The sequence below is a fragment of the Hyla sarda genome, chromosome 13, assembly GCF_029499605.1.
Source record: "Hyla sarda isolate aHylSar1 chromosome 13, aHylSar1.hap1, whole genome shotgun sequence".
NCBI lineage: Eukaryota > Metazoa > Chordata > Amphibia > Anura > Hylidae > Hyla > Hyla sarda.
Window position 1 is genome coordinate 16,333,368 of NC_079201.1, and position 18,609 is coordinate 16,351,976.

General features: G+C 45.2%; 1 protein-coding gene and 1 long non-coding RNA gene across 5 annotated transcripts in view; one reads left to right on the top strand and one right to left on the bottom strand.

Annotated features, from left to right (window-relative positions):
• Nucleotides 1-18,609, top strand: part of LOC130297461 (uncharacterized) — a 188,646-nt gene that overhangs the window by 19,438 nt on the left and 150,599 nt on the right. The window lies entirely within an intron of this gene.
• The window catches only part of DLGAP4 (DLG associated protein 4), a 201,823-nt gene continuing 187,265 nt past the window's right edge, over nt 4,052-18,609 (bottom strand). For all 3 annotated transcript variants that reach the window (XM_056549957.1, XM_056549958.1, XM_056549959.1), the window contains 2 exons: nt 15,485-15,637; nt 4,052-5,357 (listed from right to left, as the gene is read on the bottom strand). In XM_056549957.1, coding sequence (XP_056405932.1) covers nt 5,133-5,357; nt 15,485-15,637 — 378 coding nt within the window. In that variant the 3' untranslated portion in view covers nt 4,052-5,132. The remainder of the gene's footprint in view (nt 5,358-15,484; nt 15,638-18,609) is intronic.

Consider the following 18,609-nt stretch of genomic DNA (forward strand, 5'->3'; position numbering starts at 1 on the left):
TATATACACCGCAGGAGAAATGCTAGCACAGGCTTCCAGTATCTGTATACACTGCTATATACTACTATATACACCACAGGAGAAATGCTAGCACAGGCTTCCAGTATCTGTATACACTGCTATATACTACTATATACACCGCAGGAGAAAAGCTAGCACAGGCTTCCAGTATCCGTATACACTGCTATATACTACTATATACACCGCAGGAGAAATGCTAGCACAGGCTTCCAGTATCCATAGTTTCAGGTGCTGCACATCTCGTATCTTCACAGCATAGACAATTGCCTTCAGATGACCCCAAAGATAAAAGTCTAAGGGGGTCAGATCGGGAGACCTTGGGGGCCATTCAACTGGCCCACGACGACCAATCCACTTTCCAGGAAACTGTTCATCTAGGAATGCTCGGACCTGACACCCATAATGTGGTGGTCACCATCTTGCTGGAAAAACTCAGGGAACGTGCAGCTTCAGTGCATAAAGAGGGAAACACATCATCATGTAGCAATTTCACATATCCAGTGGCCTTGAGGTTTCCATTGATGAATAATGGCCCCACTATCTTTGTACCTCATATACCACACCATACCATCAATTTTTGTGTTCCAACAGTCTTGGAGGGATCTATCCAATGTGGGTTAGTGTCAGACCAATAGCGGTGGTTTTGTTTGTTAACTTCACCATTCACATAAAAGTTTCCTCATCACTGAACAAAATCTTCTGCGTAAACTGAGGGTCCTGTTCACATTTTTGTTTTGCCCATTCTGCAGCACCTGAAACTATGGACACTGGAAGCCTGTGCTAGCATTTCTCCTGCGGTGTATATAGTAGTATATAGCAGTGTATACGGATACTGGAAGCCTGTGCTAGCATTTCTCCTGCGGTGTATATAGTAGTATATAGCAGTGTATACGGATACTGGAAGCCTGTGCTAGTATTTCTCCTGCGGTGTATATAGTAGTATATAGCAGTGTATACGGATACTGGAAGCCTGTGCTAGCATTTCTCCTGCGGTGTTGCTATCAGTGTGAAGAGTGGGAGAAGAGGGTTGCATTGACAATCCAACCCAATGGGCAGCACATTGAACACATTTTATAAGTGGTCAGAAAGTTTAAAATAACTCATGAAAGAATAAAGTTACGTTAAAACCAAGCACATCATTGTTTTTCCTGTGAAATTCCCAATAAGTTTGATGTGTCACATGACCCTCTTCCTATTGAAAAAACAAAAGTTGGATTCAAAATGGCCGACTTCAAAATGGCCACCATGGTCACCACCCATCTTGAAAAGTTCCCCCCCTCACATATAGTAATGTGCCACAAACAGGAAGTTAATATCACCAACCATTCCCATTTTATTAAGGTGTATCCATAGAAATGGCCCACCCTGTATATAGACGGCCCTTTATCTTATTTCAAGTTTATCAACTATGTAACTATAACCAGACTCAACCCATAGGCAAGCATGGCACGGTTTCCAGAGAGAGAGAAAACATTTTTTTTCCAGGTCATGGAAAAACCTTTAAATGAATGAACTTGATCTGGTCATTCCTTGGTGCAATTGGTACAATATTTTTGTAACTTAAAGTGTACCTCTCGTCAACAAAAACTTTTAATATAATGTAGATAATACCATTATATGTATATTTGTAATATACATTGATTAAAAAATGTGTATATTTTTGTCCCTGCAGCTATTGCCTGTGTGTCTATATGAGGAGTCCAAATACAGGAAGTGAGGGTGGACAAGCAGGGCTCCATGCACCGAGGGCCAGCAGGGCTCTGAGGACTGAGGCTCTATGACATGCCCCCGGCTCACACATCAGGATGATTGACAAGACAGGAGTCTGCACTTATCCCTGCTTGTCCTGCCCTCACTTCCTGTATTTGGACTCCTCATACAGACACATAGGCAATAGATGCAGGGACAGCATTTTTTTCACCCAAAAATATACACATTTTTAACCTATGTATATTAACCTGTTCAGGACGCCAGGCGTATGCATACGCCCTGCATCCCGAGTCCTTAAGGACGTGGGGCTTATGCATATGCTCGTGGGAATTCTGGTCCCCGCTGCTAGCCGTGTCGGCGATCGCAGAAAATCGCATGTCAATTCAGACATGCGATTTTCTGCTATTCAGGACTGATCGGGTCTCTGGTGACCCGATCACCCGGAAAATAGCGATGATCGGAGCTGTCAGGGACAGCTCGATCATCCTGAGGGCTAGGAGTGAGGTCGCAGTGTTGCGATCTCCTCCTATCCCCTGCCATTGGTCAGAACTGATTCTGACTAATGGCAGAGCAGGACAGTGGGTTGCAATGGCAACCCCCCGTTCTGCCCACCCCTGGATGTTGAGGGGAACATGGACAGAAGATGGAGGCCGGTACCTGGACGAGAAGATGCCTGGGGACCCCCCGATCTTCGCTGGAGACTGCTGGATCCTGGCTCAGGTAGGGAAACTACAAGTGGGGGGGGGGGGGGGTAATTGAAAGTGAAAGTAAAGTGATCTTTACTGTGGCAACCACTAGGAAGGCCAAACTGCAACTCCCAGCATGCCCAGACAGCCAAAGGCTGTCTGGGCATGCTGGGAGTTGTAGTTTTGCAACATCTGGAGGGTCACAGTTTGGAGACCACTGTTACAGTGGTGCCCAAACGGTAGCCCTCCAGATGTTGCCAAACTACAACTCTCAGCATGCCTAGACTGCCCAGGCATGGTGGGAGTTGTAGTTCTGTAACATCTGTCCCTTCAGATTTAGCAATTTTCATGAAATTTTGGGATTTTTCACCAAAAAAGGATGCAAGTAACGCCAAAAATTTACCACCAAAATAAAAGTAGAATATGTCCCGAAAAAAAACAAATCTCAGAATCAGAATATTCGGTAAAAGCGTTTTCGCGTTATTAATTCGTAAAGCGACGGCGGTCAGAATTGCGAAAAAGGGCACAGTCCTTAAGGTGAAAAAGGGCTGCGTCCTTAAGGGGTTAACAAGTATACATAAAATGTTTATAAAAAGTTATCTAAAAGGTTTTTGTTGATGACAGGTACACTTCTGGTTCACAATGGCTGACAACAGACATGGTTGCGCAATACAAGCTGCAAGAACAGTTTAAGGATTTTCTTTATCCTCCGTTAACCCCCCCCCCAAAAAAAATAAAGGAAGAAATACTGTGTGTAAAGTGTAACCTCTGTGTATTTGTAGCAACGCTATATATTAATAAAAATATATATCACATGCACGATATTCACGAACTCGGACACAATTGACTCTCCAGCGTGACCCATCTGATGATACATCATATATCTTTAAATATAAATAGCCCTTAGTGTGAATACATCTCAAGGGATGCATCGTCCACAGAACATCACAGTCTCGCCGCCATTGAATAAAAGAAAAATAGGTGACCCATATATATATATATATATTTTTTTTGGCATCTTTAGTCCGCAAGTATTCAGTAACTCCACCCCCTCGTGTAATGTATCGGGATTAGTGAGTGAAAAATACATTTATAAATTGGCAGAACCTCATAGAACGGACCTGCTTTGCTACAAATCCCTTATTTCAGGCACAGCATGAATACAGTCGATTCCACATATCAGGCTCTATTGCTCTTTATTGGGTGCGTCCCTAGGAATAGATTATTTTTTTTTTCCAAAATTCCAAAACATCTGATTTTATTTAAACCTTTTTTTTTTTTTTTTTTAGTTTTTTTTGTCCTAAAAATCCCACGTCCACGTTTGCAAAACGTGAAGTTGATTCCTGTCCATGTCACGTGGGGAAGAGAAACCTACCATCTTAAGTGATGTCATCGATCTAAGAAGTGGGTAAGGGGGAAAAAAAAAAAGGAGTCCATGATGTCCCCGGTGAAGTATACTCGGCCTCATTATACAGCGTGACCTGCTCGTTCACATTGGGATCCTCAGCATCGCCAAACAGTACAATATGTCTACTTGTTGATGTGTAGGATACTTGGTATCTCTATTCACGGAGGTGTTTTTTTTTTTGTTTTTTTTTCATTGGTGTGTAAAAAATAAAATAAATAAATCCACATCATACAACGAGGTTGCATATTATTGGTGAACAGATACTCAGCATCAGTATATAGCGCAGCATGTCCAAAATCAATGTATAGAGATACTCAGCATCATGATAGAAAGTGCCAAGAGCAAACGGTCAAGGTATTGAGATACTCTGCTTCAGCACAGTTAAGTAGGTTCACTATTCGTGTACGGGGGGGGGGGACGTGATCTTACATAGTACAGTGTGCTTTGTTTTTTATAATCAACATTGCTGACCTAGCTTGCTGACTGCAGTTTTCAATGGGAATTTTTTTGTCAAAAATGACTTTTGGAATTATCACACACACGAAAAAATTAAAATTAAAATAAATCGACTCTTCTGCTAGTGAAGTCAGCAACGCATTGCGGCGCAGAGCCTGACGTTAATTATGAAGAGTTAACCATTACTGACCTCGGCTGGGGAGCAGAGCACTGCATCTACATATGCTGCAGAGCAATGTGTATGTCTACTGAATAGAACAATGCAAGCCGTCGGTCTACTTAACAACAGACGACAAATTTTGGGGCTTTAGGAGCGAGTGTTTAAATCGGAACCATACAAATCCGCATGCTCCTGCTTAAAGAGGAGAGGAATGCTAGGGGGTGGGGTTTGTTCCTTATTGCAATAGGTGCTACTTATAACAGACAAAAGGAAGGGGGGGGGGGGGTGAAACAAAGATGGCGGACCGTCCAAAACCAGGGTGCAGTCTTTGTGCAATTGTGAGATTTTGGGGGTGCTTTATTGCCTCGGCCCAGATAAGGAGAAGGGGTAGTGGGGCTGCATAACAGGGATACCCCTTCCAAAAAAAAAAAACTTCCACTTTATGTCTCTTCCCCAAGAAAAATTGCCTTAAATTTTAAAGAATAATTAGTTGAAAAGTCCTGGCACACCAGCCGTGGAACCCTCCTGACAGCACCGCGTGTCTGCCAGGCATAGCCGCATAGAATTAGTGTGCTCTTGTGCCTTTCTCCCTGTGTCTCCCACTTGAGTCTGTCAGTAAGTCTATAGTTGCCAAGACCCTCCATTTACCCCATGATTGGCACACCAGTGGTTCTCTCTCTCTCGCTCGCTCTCAGAGCCGCGTCTGTGCCTCTGGCACATAGATCTCGATGCTGTCCGCGCTCTCTGTAGCAGAATTCTGGCGCACGGAGGCTGCTCGCTTGGCTGCCATCAGCCTTTTACGGGCTTCTTGTCGCTGCTTGTCACTGTTGGAGGGGCCGGGTGCCTTGTCACGACTGAGGGGAGGCTTGGGTCGGGCTGGCTTCTTTGGCACAGGGGGAGGGGGCCTTTTTATCTCCTGGTAAATAGATAAATATAAACAATGAGATTTTAATATTTCATTAAATAATATACATAATAAAGCATTCACTAACATGGCATAAAGTACTGGTGAGTAGTATTCTTATAAGTTAGCAATGCTACAATACTGAAAATTTTAATGTGGAGGGTGAAACAGGGTAAGCATTGTTTCACTGACCCTATCCCTCTCCCTGGCAAAGGGAACCAGACAGCTGTTTCATGCTGCCTGAACCACAGGGACAGGTGCAGTAACACCGTAAACTATAATTTACACAAACTCTCGTGTGATTTAGCCTTAGGAGCACATAGTGAGAGACGAGCAGCTGTAGGGACCACCCGCCCGTGACTGGTTACCCCACTGATGGCTTGTGAAATTATGATTTCTCTGACACAACCCCAAGGGCCAATGAAATACCCCTCATATTTATTCCAAGTGGAATTCTGGCTGCAACACACTCCCATTGCTTTTAGTGGAATTCTGCAGCTCTGTGCACATGGTGGCATTTCTGTGGCGGAAAATTCTGTCGTGAAAATTCTAATTCCGTATTGCATTGCCGTCAATTGGGATTGATACTGTCGGCAGCTGACCAGAATTTTTCCGGCCGGAATTTCCAAAGGAAGTTCGGGGGCCCTGACACTTCTGAGTAAAATCATAGTTTAAAGGGGTACTCCGGCCCTAATACATCTTATCCCCTATCCAAAAGGATAGGGGATAAAATGTATGTTCGCGGGGAACCCGCTGCCGGGGACCCTTGCAATCTGTCATTCCGCACCCACCTTTGTGAGCTCTCCGCAGCGCTGGAGGCTCAGAGTGTGAAGCGTGACGACCACGAGGCCGGAGTATCGTGACGTCACGACTCTGCCCCCGGCCGTCACGCCCCATCCCATAGACTTGCATTGAGGGGTCGGGACGTAACGTCACATGGGGCGGAGTCGTGTGGTCGTCACGCTTCACACTCGGATAGGGGATAAGATGTATTCGGCCGGAGTACCCCTTTAATTTGCTGCATCCTGGCTCTGGTTTATGCTGTGGATGGTTCAGAAAATGAGATCAATTGTAGGGCTGAGCGGTATACCGGTTCATACCAAATACCGAATTTTTTGGGCTGCACGATATGAATTTTCCCCCATACCGCAATACTGGTTGGGCCCCTCCCCCTCGGGAATGTATTATCAGCCCAGCGCAGCGCTGTCCCCACATTGGGGAACTAATCCTATGTGACCCGCCAGCGCTGTTCTGCCTTCCCTCCCCCCCCAATTAATGATCAGCCCAGCGGGGTACTACTCACATATGTCACCCGCAAGCACTGCCCTCCTCCTCTTTGTTGCGGGCCGCCGGGCGCTGGAACTCTATACTGTACGCCAGTGGTCTCCAACCTGCAGACCTCCAGATGTTGCAAAACTACAACTCCCAGCATGCCTGGGAGTTGTAGTTTTGCAGCAGCTGGAGGTCCGCAGGTTTGAGACCACTGCTGTATGCTGTATCCCTATGCCCGGGCTGCAAAAGATAAAGAAAATAAACTTTAACTCACCTACGTCGGCCTCACGCTGTTCCTTGCGACTGGAACGTCGGAGAGCCGTCAGCCTATCACCGGCCGGAGCGATGTCCGGCCCCGGGCAGTGATAGGCTGAGCCCACTGTCATGTAAGAAGCTCTGGCCGGCTTCTTACATGACAGTGCGCTCAGCCTATCACTGGCCGGAGCGGGACATCGCTGCGGACGGTGATAGGCTGACGGCTCTCCGACGTTCCAGTCGCAAGGAACAGCGTGAGGCCGACGTAGGTGAGTTAAAGTTTATTTTCTGTATGTTTTGCAACCCGGGCATAGGGATACAGCGTACAGCAGTGGTCTCCAACCTGCGGACCTCCAGCTGTTGCAAAACTGTAACTCCCAGCATGCCCGGACAGCCATTGGCTGTCCGGGCATGCTGGGAGTTGTAGTTTTGCAACAACTGGAGGTCCGCAGGTTTGAGACAACTGGTGTACAGTGATTTCCATTGCCGGCGGCCCCCAACAAAGAGGAGGGCAGTGCTTGACATATGTGAGTAGTACCCCGCTGGGCTGATCATTAATTGGGGGAGCAGAACAGTGCTGGCGGGTCACATGATTTGGGGGGGGGGGAAGCCGAACACCGCACGCTGATTACATGATTGGGGGGGGGCAGAACAGCGCTGGCGGGTCACATGATTTGGGGGGGGGGGTGTGTGTGAAAATACCGTTATATACCGTGGAACCGCCGTAAGTTAAAAAAATACCGTGATGCACATATTTGGTCATACCGCCCAGCCCTAATCAATTGATGTTTTTTTTTTATTTATTATTTTTTAATACTGAAATTTTCTATCCGGCCACTAAGCCTAACAATAAGAGGACACTTTCTGTTCTGTAAAGAAAACTTTTCAGCAGTCTTATCCTTGTCATCAACAAGTGTAACACCTATATATAGATAACACAGGATCCACCATTCACAACAGGTAATGGTAACAGCTCCCCACCTCCCCCTTCCTGCACAATGATCTCTGCAGCAAGGTGTCTGCCCATATAATCATATACATAGAAAATAGAATAAAAAAAAAATATATAAATAAAATATGTATCGGAATCTCTCTTTTTTTCAGTAAAAAACAAAAAAGGCGACATGTTTCCTTTAAGGTGGGCCATCCATGATAGATAAATGTCGGCCAAACTGACCAATTTTGCCCTAACATTTAATTTGTATGAGGCTTTCCCTACAGAAGATGTTGGAGCAATGAGGAATTGGGCAGCAGATAAGCCTCCACCAGAAATGCCTGGCAGCGGCTTTTTTCTGAGAGCATATGCACGCTCAGTCAAGCCAAGCATGCTTGTGTATAGGTTGGAAAGAACAGTTGTTGACTGAACAAGTGTTTCGGTGACGGCTATCTATATGTATGTGTACGGCCAGCCTTAGGAGGACACTATAATGCAGTTTTCCCAACCAGAGTGCCTCCAGCTGTTGTAAAACTACAACTCCCAGCATGAAGGGCATTATGGGAGTTGTAGTTTTGCAACAGTTGGAGGCACCCTGGTTGGGAAAAACTGCTTTAATGTCTGGCAAGTGTATGTATAAATATATATATATATATATATATATATACAGTGGGGATCAAAAGTTTGGGCACCCCTGGTAAAAATTTGTATTAATGTGCATAAAGAAGCCAAGGAAATATGGAAAAATCTCCAAAAGGCATCAAATTACAGATTAGACATTCTTATAATATGTCAACAAAAGTTAGATTTTCAAAATAACAGAAAACAAAAAAATGGCGTCTGCAAAAGTTTGGACACCCTGCAGAATTTATAGCATGCACTGCCCCCTTTGCAAAGCTGAGACCTGCCAGTGTCATGGATTGTTCTCAATCATCATCTGGGAAGACCAGGTGATGTCAATCTCAAAGGTTTTAAATGCCCAGACTCATCTGACCTTGCCCCAACAATCAGCACCATGGGTTCTTCTAAGCAGTTGTCTAGAAATCTGAAACTGAAAATAGTTGACGCTCATAAAGCTGAAGAAGGCTATAAGAAGATAGCAAAACGTTTTCAGATGTCAATATCCTCTGTTCGGAAGGTAATTAAGAAATGGCATTCATCAGGAACAGTGGAAGTTAAAGCAAGATCTGGAAGACCAAGAAAAATATCAGACAGAAAAGCTCACAGGATTGTGAGAAAAACAATTCAAAACCCACGTTTGACTGCACAATCCCTCCAGAAAGATCTGGCAGACATTGGAGTTGTGGTACACTATTACACTATAAAGAGATACTTGTACAAATATGGTCTTCATGGAAGAGTCATCAGAAGAAAACCTCTTCTATGTCCTCACCACAAATGAACTTTGGAAATGAACATATAGACAAGCCTGATGCATTTTGGAAACAAGTTCTGTGAACCGATTATGTTAAAATTGAACTTTTTGGCCGGAATGAGCAAAGATACGTTTGGAGAAGAAGGGGAACAGAATTTAATGAAAAGAACCTCTGTCCAACTGTTAAGCATGGGGTTGGATCAATCATGCTTTGGGGTTGTATTGCAGCCAGTGGCACAGGGAACATCTCACGAGCAGACGTAAAAATGGATTCAATAAAATTTCAGCAAGTTTTGGATGCTAACTTGATGCCATCTATGAAAAAGCTGAAGTTAAAGAGAGAATGTCTTCTACTAATGGATAATGATCCTAAACACACCTCGAAATCCACGGGGGATTACATCAATAGGTGTAAACTGAAGGTTTTGCCATGGCCTTCACAATCTCCTGACCTCAACATAATTGAAAATCTATGGATAGACCTTAAAAGAGCAGTGCGTGACAGACAGCCCAGAAATCTCAAAGAACTGGAAGACTTTTGTAAGGAGGAATGGACAAAGATACCTCAAACAAGAATTGAAAGACTGTTGGCTGGCTACAAAAAGCGTTTACAAGCTGTGATACCTGCCAAAGGGGGCAGTACAAGATATTAACTCTGCAGGGTGCCCAAATTTTTGCAGACACCATTTTTTTGTTTTCTGTTATTTTGAAAGTGTAAATGATGGAAATAAAATCTAACTTTTGTTGACATATTATAAGAATGTCTAACCTGTAATTTGATGCCTTTTGGAGATTTTTCCCTCTTTCCTTGGCTTCTTTATGCACATTAATACAAATTTTTACCTGGGGTGCCCAAACTTTTTATCCCTACTGTATGTGTGTGTGTATATGTATATATATATATATATATATATTCTATAACAGATAGCATTATAAAGCTCCATAATTGACCCATCCCTGCGAAGGAAGCATCCATGGCAGTGTTTCAAATGAGGTCATCTAATATAAAGTTCATATATTCTGATTCTGTCACTTTTTTACGTGAAGTTGGGGCAGGGCACAAAAAAGAAAAAAAAAAAAGGTCTTACAACAGGAAAAATGGGATGAAGGATATGCCGGGGAGAAAGCAGGCAGCAGCTGCTCGGAGGGGAGTGCTGTAGATGTGGGAATTTGGAAAAATGTCAGGACTAAGTCATGCATGAAGGATACTGTGCAAAATGAAAAGACATATGGAGAGCAGCAAAGTGGCCCAAATACTTATTAATGGCACCAGTTTTACCGAAGCCTTACTCCGTGGTTTATAAGGCATAGCACAGAAATTATCTGTTTTTAGCTTTTGCACAAGAAGCTTCGAGAGTCCTTGAATGAAATAGGATTCGGGTCTATTGCTTTAGTTTTCTCCCATGTACAGATCAGAAGATACAGACTGTACTCAGAAACAGAAGTCTTTGAGTTAAGTGTTCGGGGTGGCTGCTTCTTAAATGGCCACTGTCATTAAAACTAAAGTTTTGCTATTGCACACTTTATGGTAAAATAAATAATCTTTCTAATATACTTTGTTTAAAAAAATAAAAAAAAAATAAAAAAAAAAGAAGTTTTCTATGTTTTATTTGTGTTTAAAAAAGCTGCTACTAGGTCTCCCTGGCTTGGCAGAAGTCCAAAATCAGGAAATGCAGCCTGGAGTGCTGAGGGTTGTGTGTGCAGCCTTTGCCAATCATAGCTCATCTCACAATGAACTGCTCTGGTCTGTGTGTAGCAGAGTGAGGGAGGAAGTTCTCCCCTGTATGGCTTCAGATGATGTCATGCCTGCTGGGGAGAAAATACAGAGCAATATCAAGAGAAAACAAACAAATAATAAAAATATAGGCAGGGGGTTTATCATGATGGGGCAGTGGGAGGATTATAAATAAATTAACAAGATCATGACAGGTACTCTTTAAAGGGGTTGTCGGCTGCCCTGCCTTCCGGAGCTCCGCTCGCAGCGTCCGGAAGTTCATTACTCCAAACGCTGTGTGCAGGCTCCCGTGTTCGAGGCCGCCCCCCTCGTGACGTCATGCCCGCCCCCTCAACGAAAGTCTATGGGAAGGGGGCCTGACAGCGGTCGCGCCCCCTTCCCATAGACTTTCATTGAGGAGGCAGGCGTGACGTCACGAGGGGGCGGGCATGACGTCACGAGGGGGCGGCCTCGAATACGGAAGCCTGCACACAGCGTTTGGAGTATTGAACTTCCGGACGCTGCGAGCGGAGCTCCGAAAGGCAGGGCAGCGCACAACCCATTTAAGGCGCCATCACATCCGGTGATCACTGGCCACAACCTATAGGGAATATAGAAAGAGGTCGTCTTTAGCAAACAACCTGTTTAAAGAGTACCTGTCATGATCTTGTTAAATGTTATAATCCTCACAGTTCCCTGACCTAATCATAATAAACCACCTCCACCGCCTTTATTTTTATTATTTCTTAGTTTTCTACCTTGATATTGCTCTGAATTTTCTGCTCAGTCTCAGTCAGATTCACAGACTGGGAAGGGGCGTTCCCCAGCAGGCATGACATCATCTGAAGCCATACAGGGGAGAACTTCCTCCCTCACTCTGCTACACACAGCCCAGAGCTGTTCAGTGTGAGATGAGCTATGATTGGCTAAGTCTGCACACAACACCCCAGAACTCCAGACTGCATTTCCTAATTTTGGACTCCTGCCAAGCCAGCAGGAGTCCAAAGTCTGTACAAAAGATTGGGGGGGGGGGATGTGCTCTGGACAAGTAGGGAGACACCTAGTGGCAGCTTTTTTAACCCCTTAAGGACGCAGAACATTTTATTTTTACGTTTTTATTTTTTCCTCCTCTCCTTCAAAAAAATCAAACCTCTTTTATATTTTCATCCACAGACTAGTATGAGGGCTTGTTTTTTGCGCAACCAGTTGTCCGTTGTAATGCCATCACTCACTTTACCATAAAATGTATGGCGCAACCAAAAAAATACTATTTGTGTGGGGAAATTAAAAAGAAAACCGCAATTTTGCAAATTTTGGAAGGTTTCGTTTTCACACCGTACAATTTATGGTAAAAGTGACGTGTTCTTTATTCTTTGGGTCAATACGATTAAAATGATACCCGTGATAACGTACTTTTCTATTACTGTTGTGCTTAAAAAAAAAATCACAAACTTTTTAACCAAATTAGTACGTTTAAGATCCCCCTATTTTGAAGACCTATAACTTTTTCATTTTTCAGTATAAGCGGCGGTATAAGGGCTCATTTTTGATACCATATTTTCTTATATAAAACTTTTAATACATTTTTTATTAATTTTTTTGGGAATAAAATGTTATAAAAAAGCAGATATTTTGGACTTTTTTTTTTATTACGTTCACGCCGTTCACCGTACGGTATCATTAACATTTTATTTTAATAGTTCAGATATTTACGCACGCGGCGATACCAAAATATGTATATAAAATATTTTTTTAACACTTTTTGGGGGTGAAATAGGGAAAATGGGGCAATTTACGTTTTTTATTGGGGGAGGGGGTTTTTCACATTTTTTTACTTTATTTTTTTTTACTTTTTTTAATATTATTTTTACACTTTAATAGTCCCCATAGGGGACTATTTATAGCAATCACTCGATTGCTAATCCTGTTCAGTGCTATGTATAGGACATAGCACTGATCAGGGTTATCGGTCATCTTCTGCTCTGGTCTGCAGGAAGGCAGATTAGAGCAGAAGACGCCGGGAAGGCAGCGAAGGCAGGATGATCGGATCGCCGAGGCAGCGCTGCGGGCGATCCGATCATCCAATTAAGTGACCGCGATGCTCCAGATGCCGTGATCGGTATTGATCACGGCATCTGAGGGGTTAATGGCGGACATCCGTGGGATCGCAGATGTCCGCCATTACCGGCGGGTCCCCGGCTGCGATCAACAGCCGGGACATGCCGTGCATGATCCGGGCATCGCTCCGATGCCCGCAGTTATGCTTAGGACGTAAATGTACGTCCTGGTGCGTTAAGTACCGCATCACCAGGACTTACATTTACGTCCTTTGTCGTTAAGGGGTTAAAACACAAATAAAAACAGAGAAAACTTAATTTTTTCAATCTAAGTACATTAGAAAGATTATTTACCATAAGGAGTGCAATAGCAAAAATCTGCGTTAAAGGACTACTGCAGCGGAATGACACTTATCCCCTATCCACAGGATAGGGGATAAGTGTTTGATTGCGGGGGGTCCGACCGCTGGGACCCCCCTCGATCTCCTTAACGGGGCGCCGCCATTAGCGCTCATGGTGACGCCCCGTCTCCTCCCCGTCCCCATACAGTTCTATGGGGGAGACGGGGAGGCACGAACGCTGCCTCCCCGCCTCTCCCATAGAGATGTATGGAGGAGGCGTGCCGGCTGTAACGTCATGCTGCGGCCAGCACTCCCCCTGCACGGGACAGCCGTGGCCCCGTACAGGAGATCACAGGGGGTCCCAGCGGTCGGACCCCTCACGATCAAACACTTATCCCCTATCCTGTGGATAGGGGATAAGTGTTAATCACGCTGCAGATGTCCTTTAATGATAGTGCCCATTTAACTATTGCTCAATGGCATTGCCACCAATCCTTTCTACAAACCCTGAATGGCATAATTATCTACTTATCTGACTGTGCAGCAGTCTCCATGGAAGTTCTAAACTATGGAGATTAGACAGAAAAGCACTTTAGGTCCCTTTTAGATAAGAGAGATTTAAGGGAGAGTTTGATGCTGCTTCAGAGCCCCGGGATTATGGAAGGATATGAAAGATCAAAGTTTAATAAGAGGATGAATATATTTTTATTTAACAGATAATAATAATTGTATATTATCAGTAAGAAATGCTGCCCTCATGGCTGCAATCTACTGGATATCCTAGAATTGCTTTTTCGAGACGATGGGGGAGATTTATTAAAACTTGTGCAAAGGAATAGTGAAGCACTTGCCCATAGCAACCAATCAGAATCTAGTTTTTATTTTTCAGAGACCTTTTTAATAATAATATAATCCAAGCGCGACACCCCCCCTCCACCCGATCTCCCGTATTTGCCGAAAAAGCGTGCGTGGACCATCGCATGGCGTGCCGGCCGGCCCCCTTAATACATCTCTATGGCAGAAGCGGAGACTTCCGAATGCAGCGCTCTGGCTCTCCCATAGAGATGTATTGAGGAGGTGTGTCGGCAGCCGCATTATGCAGTGGTCAGACACCCCTCTCGCCGAGGCCCAGTACAGGACCCCCCCCGCGATCTGAAACGTATCCCCTAAGTTTTCATATCCCGGAGTACTCCTTTATCTGAATCTATGAGACATTTATGGCATATCCTGTGTGTTTGCTTCAAGTGTTCGGATAAGAAAACCCCATTAAAGCAATTTTACAAACATTGAAGGTCGAACAACAGAATAAAACCTACAGACTCTTCTATCAGTGCATGTGGTGGTGCCGGGAACTGCAGCCTAGTCCCAAGCATAGTCCATCAATGTACAGTGGTCCCTCAACATACGATGGTAATCCGTTCCAAACGGACCATCGTTTGTTGAAACCATCACATGTTGAGGGATCCGTGCAATGTAAAGTATAGGACAGTGGTCTACAACCTGAGGACCTCCAGATGTTGCAAAACTACAACACCCAGCATGCCCGGACAGCCAACGGCTGTCCGGGCATGCTGGGAGTTGTAGTTTTGCAACATCTGGAGGTCCGCAGGTTGTAGACCACTGGTAAAGGAAGTTGTACTCACCTGTCCCCGCCGCTCCGGACCGTCGCCGCTCGTCACTGCTGCCCAGGATGTCGCCATCCATCGCTGTCGCCGCGTCCCAGACGCTCCGGCAAGGCCTCTGCTTCCCCGGCATCCTCGCTCTCCGTCGCCGCCATCACGTCGCTACGCACGCCGCTCCTATTGGATGACGGGACGGCGTGCGCAGCGATGACGTCGATAGAGAGCGCCGACGATGCAGGGGATCCCGAAGAGGACGCGCCGGAGCCCCGAGGACAGGTAAGTGATCGTCACCGGACCACACGGGGCACCGTAAACGGCTATCCGGTGGCAGCTGAAGCAGTCTATGCTGCCGGATAGCCGTTTATGCGATGGCCCCGACATACAAAAGCATCGTATGTTGATGCTGCCTTCAACATGCGATGGTCTCTGAGAGGCTCGTATGTCGGGGCCATCGTAGGTCGGGGGGGGGGGGGGTTGGGTTACTCTATAGTTAAGTAGCCTGGACCCCCGATGGATACATTTCACCTGCACGTTACACTGTAGAACAGGCCCAGGACATTTCTACTTACATTTCTATCAGGGGTCTCGGTCAATACCCAGCCATTGGCCTTAAGTTGGAAGAGTTCATCAAATTTCATGCTAATATCTTCTATAGAAAGCTGCAACAGGTCCCAGAATCCGGCAAGGTCCTGTGCCGATGGACGAGGGTTGGAGTTCGGGTTCTAGAAAGCAAGAAAGGGGGTAGGAGTGAGTCTTTACAAATCATTCCTTTCATTCCATCAAACTGAATGTGAAAACATACTGTACATCATTATTAAAACCTTCAACGTGCTGAGACACATACATCCCCCACAGCCATGTGAGATCAGCTGTGCAGTTTAGCTGAACCCACTCAATTAGTACCACATGCCCATCAGTATGCCAGGGGTTTTATCTGTCCTCGAAATCTCCTGCCCCTTCCACATTATCTCTGCTCTGACCGACTGCGCTAATATCTTCACCTATTGCATTATTCAATGGTATGGCGATGACCAGCTGTGATCCTCATCCTCATCCTCCTCCACCATTTTCGACAATACAGGTTTATATAACGTAGGTTTATATAATTCATCACTATATGAGACATATTGTCAATGACGTAATCGCTTATTCTACACAGAGTATCCTGTTTATCTGGTCTACTGGGTAGATGATAGAGTAATGTACCAAAGATAGAAGCAAATGGAGGCATTTAGAGATGAGCGAACTTACGGTAAATTCGATTCGTCACGAACTTCTCGGCTCGGCAGTTGATGACTTTTCCTGCGTAAATTAGTTCAGCTTTCCGGTGCTCCGGTGGGCTGGAAAAGGTGGATACAGTCCTAGGAGACTCTTTCCTAGGAATGTATCCACCTTTTCCAGCCCACCGGAGCACCGGAAAGCTGAACTAATTTACGCAGGAAAAGTCATCAACTGCCGAGCCGAGAAGTTCGTGACGAATCAAATTTACTGTAAGTTCGCTCATCTCTAGAGGCATTATATTAAGTAAGGTCAGTGTTGTGTAAAGACCAAAACGAGGAAGTGGAGCGCAGCGAGACTGGGCGGCAGCGGGGGAGTGGGGCAGACACGTACATTGGGTAAAAAAAAAAAAAAAAAAAAACTTACTGATCTGCCCCCCGTTCACCCACTGCCGCCATTCCAATGGTGCCCAGTCCCACTGTGTACCACTTCTTGGTCTTGGTTTCTACACAAGAAATTGTCTGCTCAGACAGTGAACCCCATTGACCAGTGATGTGGGCCCTTTCTTGTACTGAGACCATGACTGCAGGAAATGCTTTGCAGCAGAAATGAGAACCCTTAGGCCAGGTTCAGACTAAAGAATTTCCGCCTGCAATTTCGCTTTGAAATTGCAGGCGGAAATTCCGCTTGCTAAAATGTATAGTGTAGTAAATGGTTTTCCGTTCACAAATTCACACTGCGGAATATGTGAACGGAAAATCCGCTTGGAAATTTCCGCCTGAAGAAAGGCGTTGCTCTTTCTTCAGGACGGAAATCCGCGCGTAACACATTGCAGTCTATTGGAGACTGCAGTGTCCGCGCGGTCCTAGTGCCGACTGATTCAGTCAGCGCTGGCCGCACTCGGGTGGAGGGCAGAAAAATAGGCTGATACCTGGAGGAAAAGAAAAAAATTGTATTGTCTTTTAAAAAAAGACACTAATTCAACTGTGACATTTAAAGGGGTACTCCGGCGAAAAACCTTTTTTCTTTTAAATCAACTGGTGGCAGAAAGTTAAACATATTTGTAAATTACTTCTATTAAAAAATCTTAATCCTTCCAGAACTTATTAGCTGCTGAATGCTACAGAGGAAATTCCTTTCTTTTTGGAACACTGATGACATCACAAGCACAGTGCTCTCTGCTCATGCTCATGCATAGCAGATGTATGCTAAGGGCAGCATTGTGGCTCAGTGGTTAGCACTGCTGCCTTGCAGTGCCGGGGACTTGGGTTCAAATCCCACTAAGGACAACAATAAATAAAGCGCTATTATTATTATAATAACGTCAGCAGAGAGAACTGTGCTCGCGATGTCATCAGAGAGCATTCCAAAAAGCTATTTCAAATTCCAGTCACAGTCCAGCATGATCAGTAAGTACACTGTTCTGCTATTTGGGCACTACTGATAATAACACGTTACAATGTAATAGGAAATCTATGTAGATAAATCTAAAAAGAATAAATTGATTTTCAGTATTACATTCTTTTGTACAATCCCCAAAAGGCATTTGTGCACTGTAAAAATGTCACAGGATTCTTTCCGGAAATCCGGCAGTATGGGAAGTACTCTGATAAATGGCTGCATACGTGTTATACCTCATTACACAGCAACAATAGCCGTGCATTAGAAAAAAAAAAAAAGGGTATTTGTCCAAGCCTTTTCTTAAGGCGGCTGCTGTCTTAAAGCACTTTGTATTTTGAAACCTAAATTCCATAATGGAAAACTGTGCTCCGAGGGATTACAATATTACATACAGACAAGGAGCTACATCAATACCATTCTAGAGAACAGCAGCGTTCACAATGACAGGCTATTAAGAAGGACTAAAAAGGTTGTGTTAAAAGGGGTACTCCGCTGCTCATCGTTGGGAACGCTTAGAGATGGCAGGTCGTGACGTCATAGCCCCAGCCCCCTCACGACACCACGCCGCCGCCCCCTCAATGCAAGTCTATGGGAGGGGGCGTGACATCCGTCACACCCCCTCCCATAGACTTGCATTGAAGGGGTGGGGCGTGATTTCATCAGGGGGCGGGGCTATGTAGTCACGAGCTCCCGGCGCCAGCTCTAAGCATTCAGAACATTTTGTTCCAAACGCTGAGCAGCGTTAAAGGGGTAGTCCAGTGCTGAAAAACTTATCCCCTAAACTAAGGATAGGAGATAAGTTTCAGATTGCGGGGGGTGTCCGACCGCTGGGGCACCCCGCGATCTCCTGTACGGGGCCCCGGCTTGCTGGCCAGATAGCACAAAGTGGTGGTCGACACCCCCCCTCAATACATCGCTATGGCAGAGCCGGAGATTGCCGAAGGCAGGAGCTCCGCCGTAGAGTTGTATTGAGCGTGCGTGTCAGTCGCCGCTTCGCGAGGTGGTCAACCTGCCCCTTTCCCGTTGGCTGCCGGGGCCCCGTACAGGAGATCTCAGGGGGCCCCAGTGGTCGGAC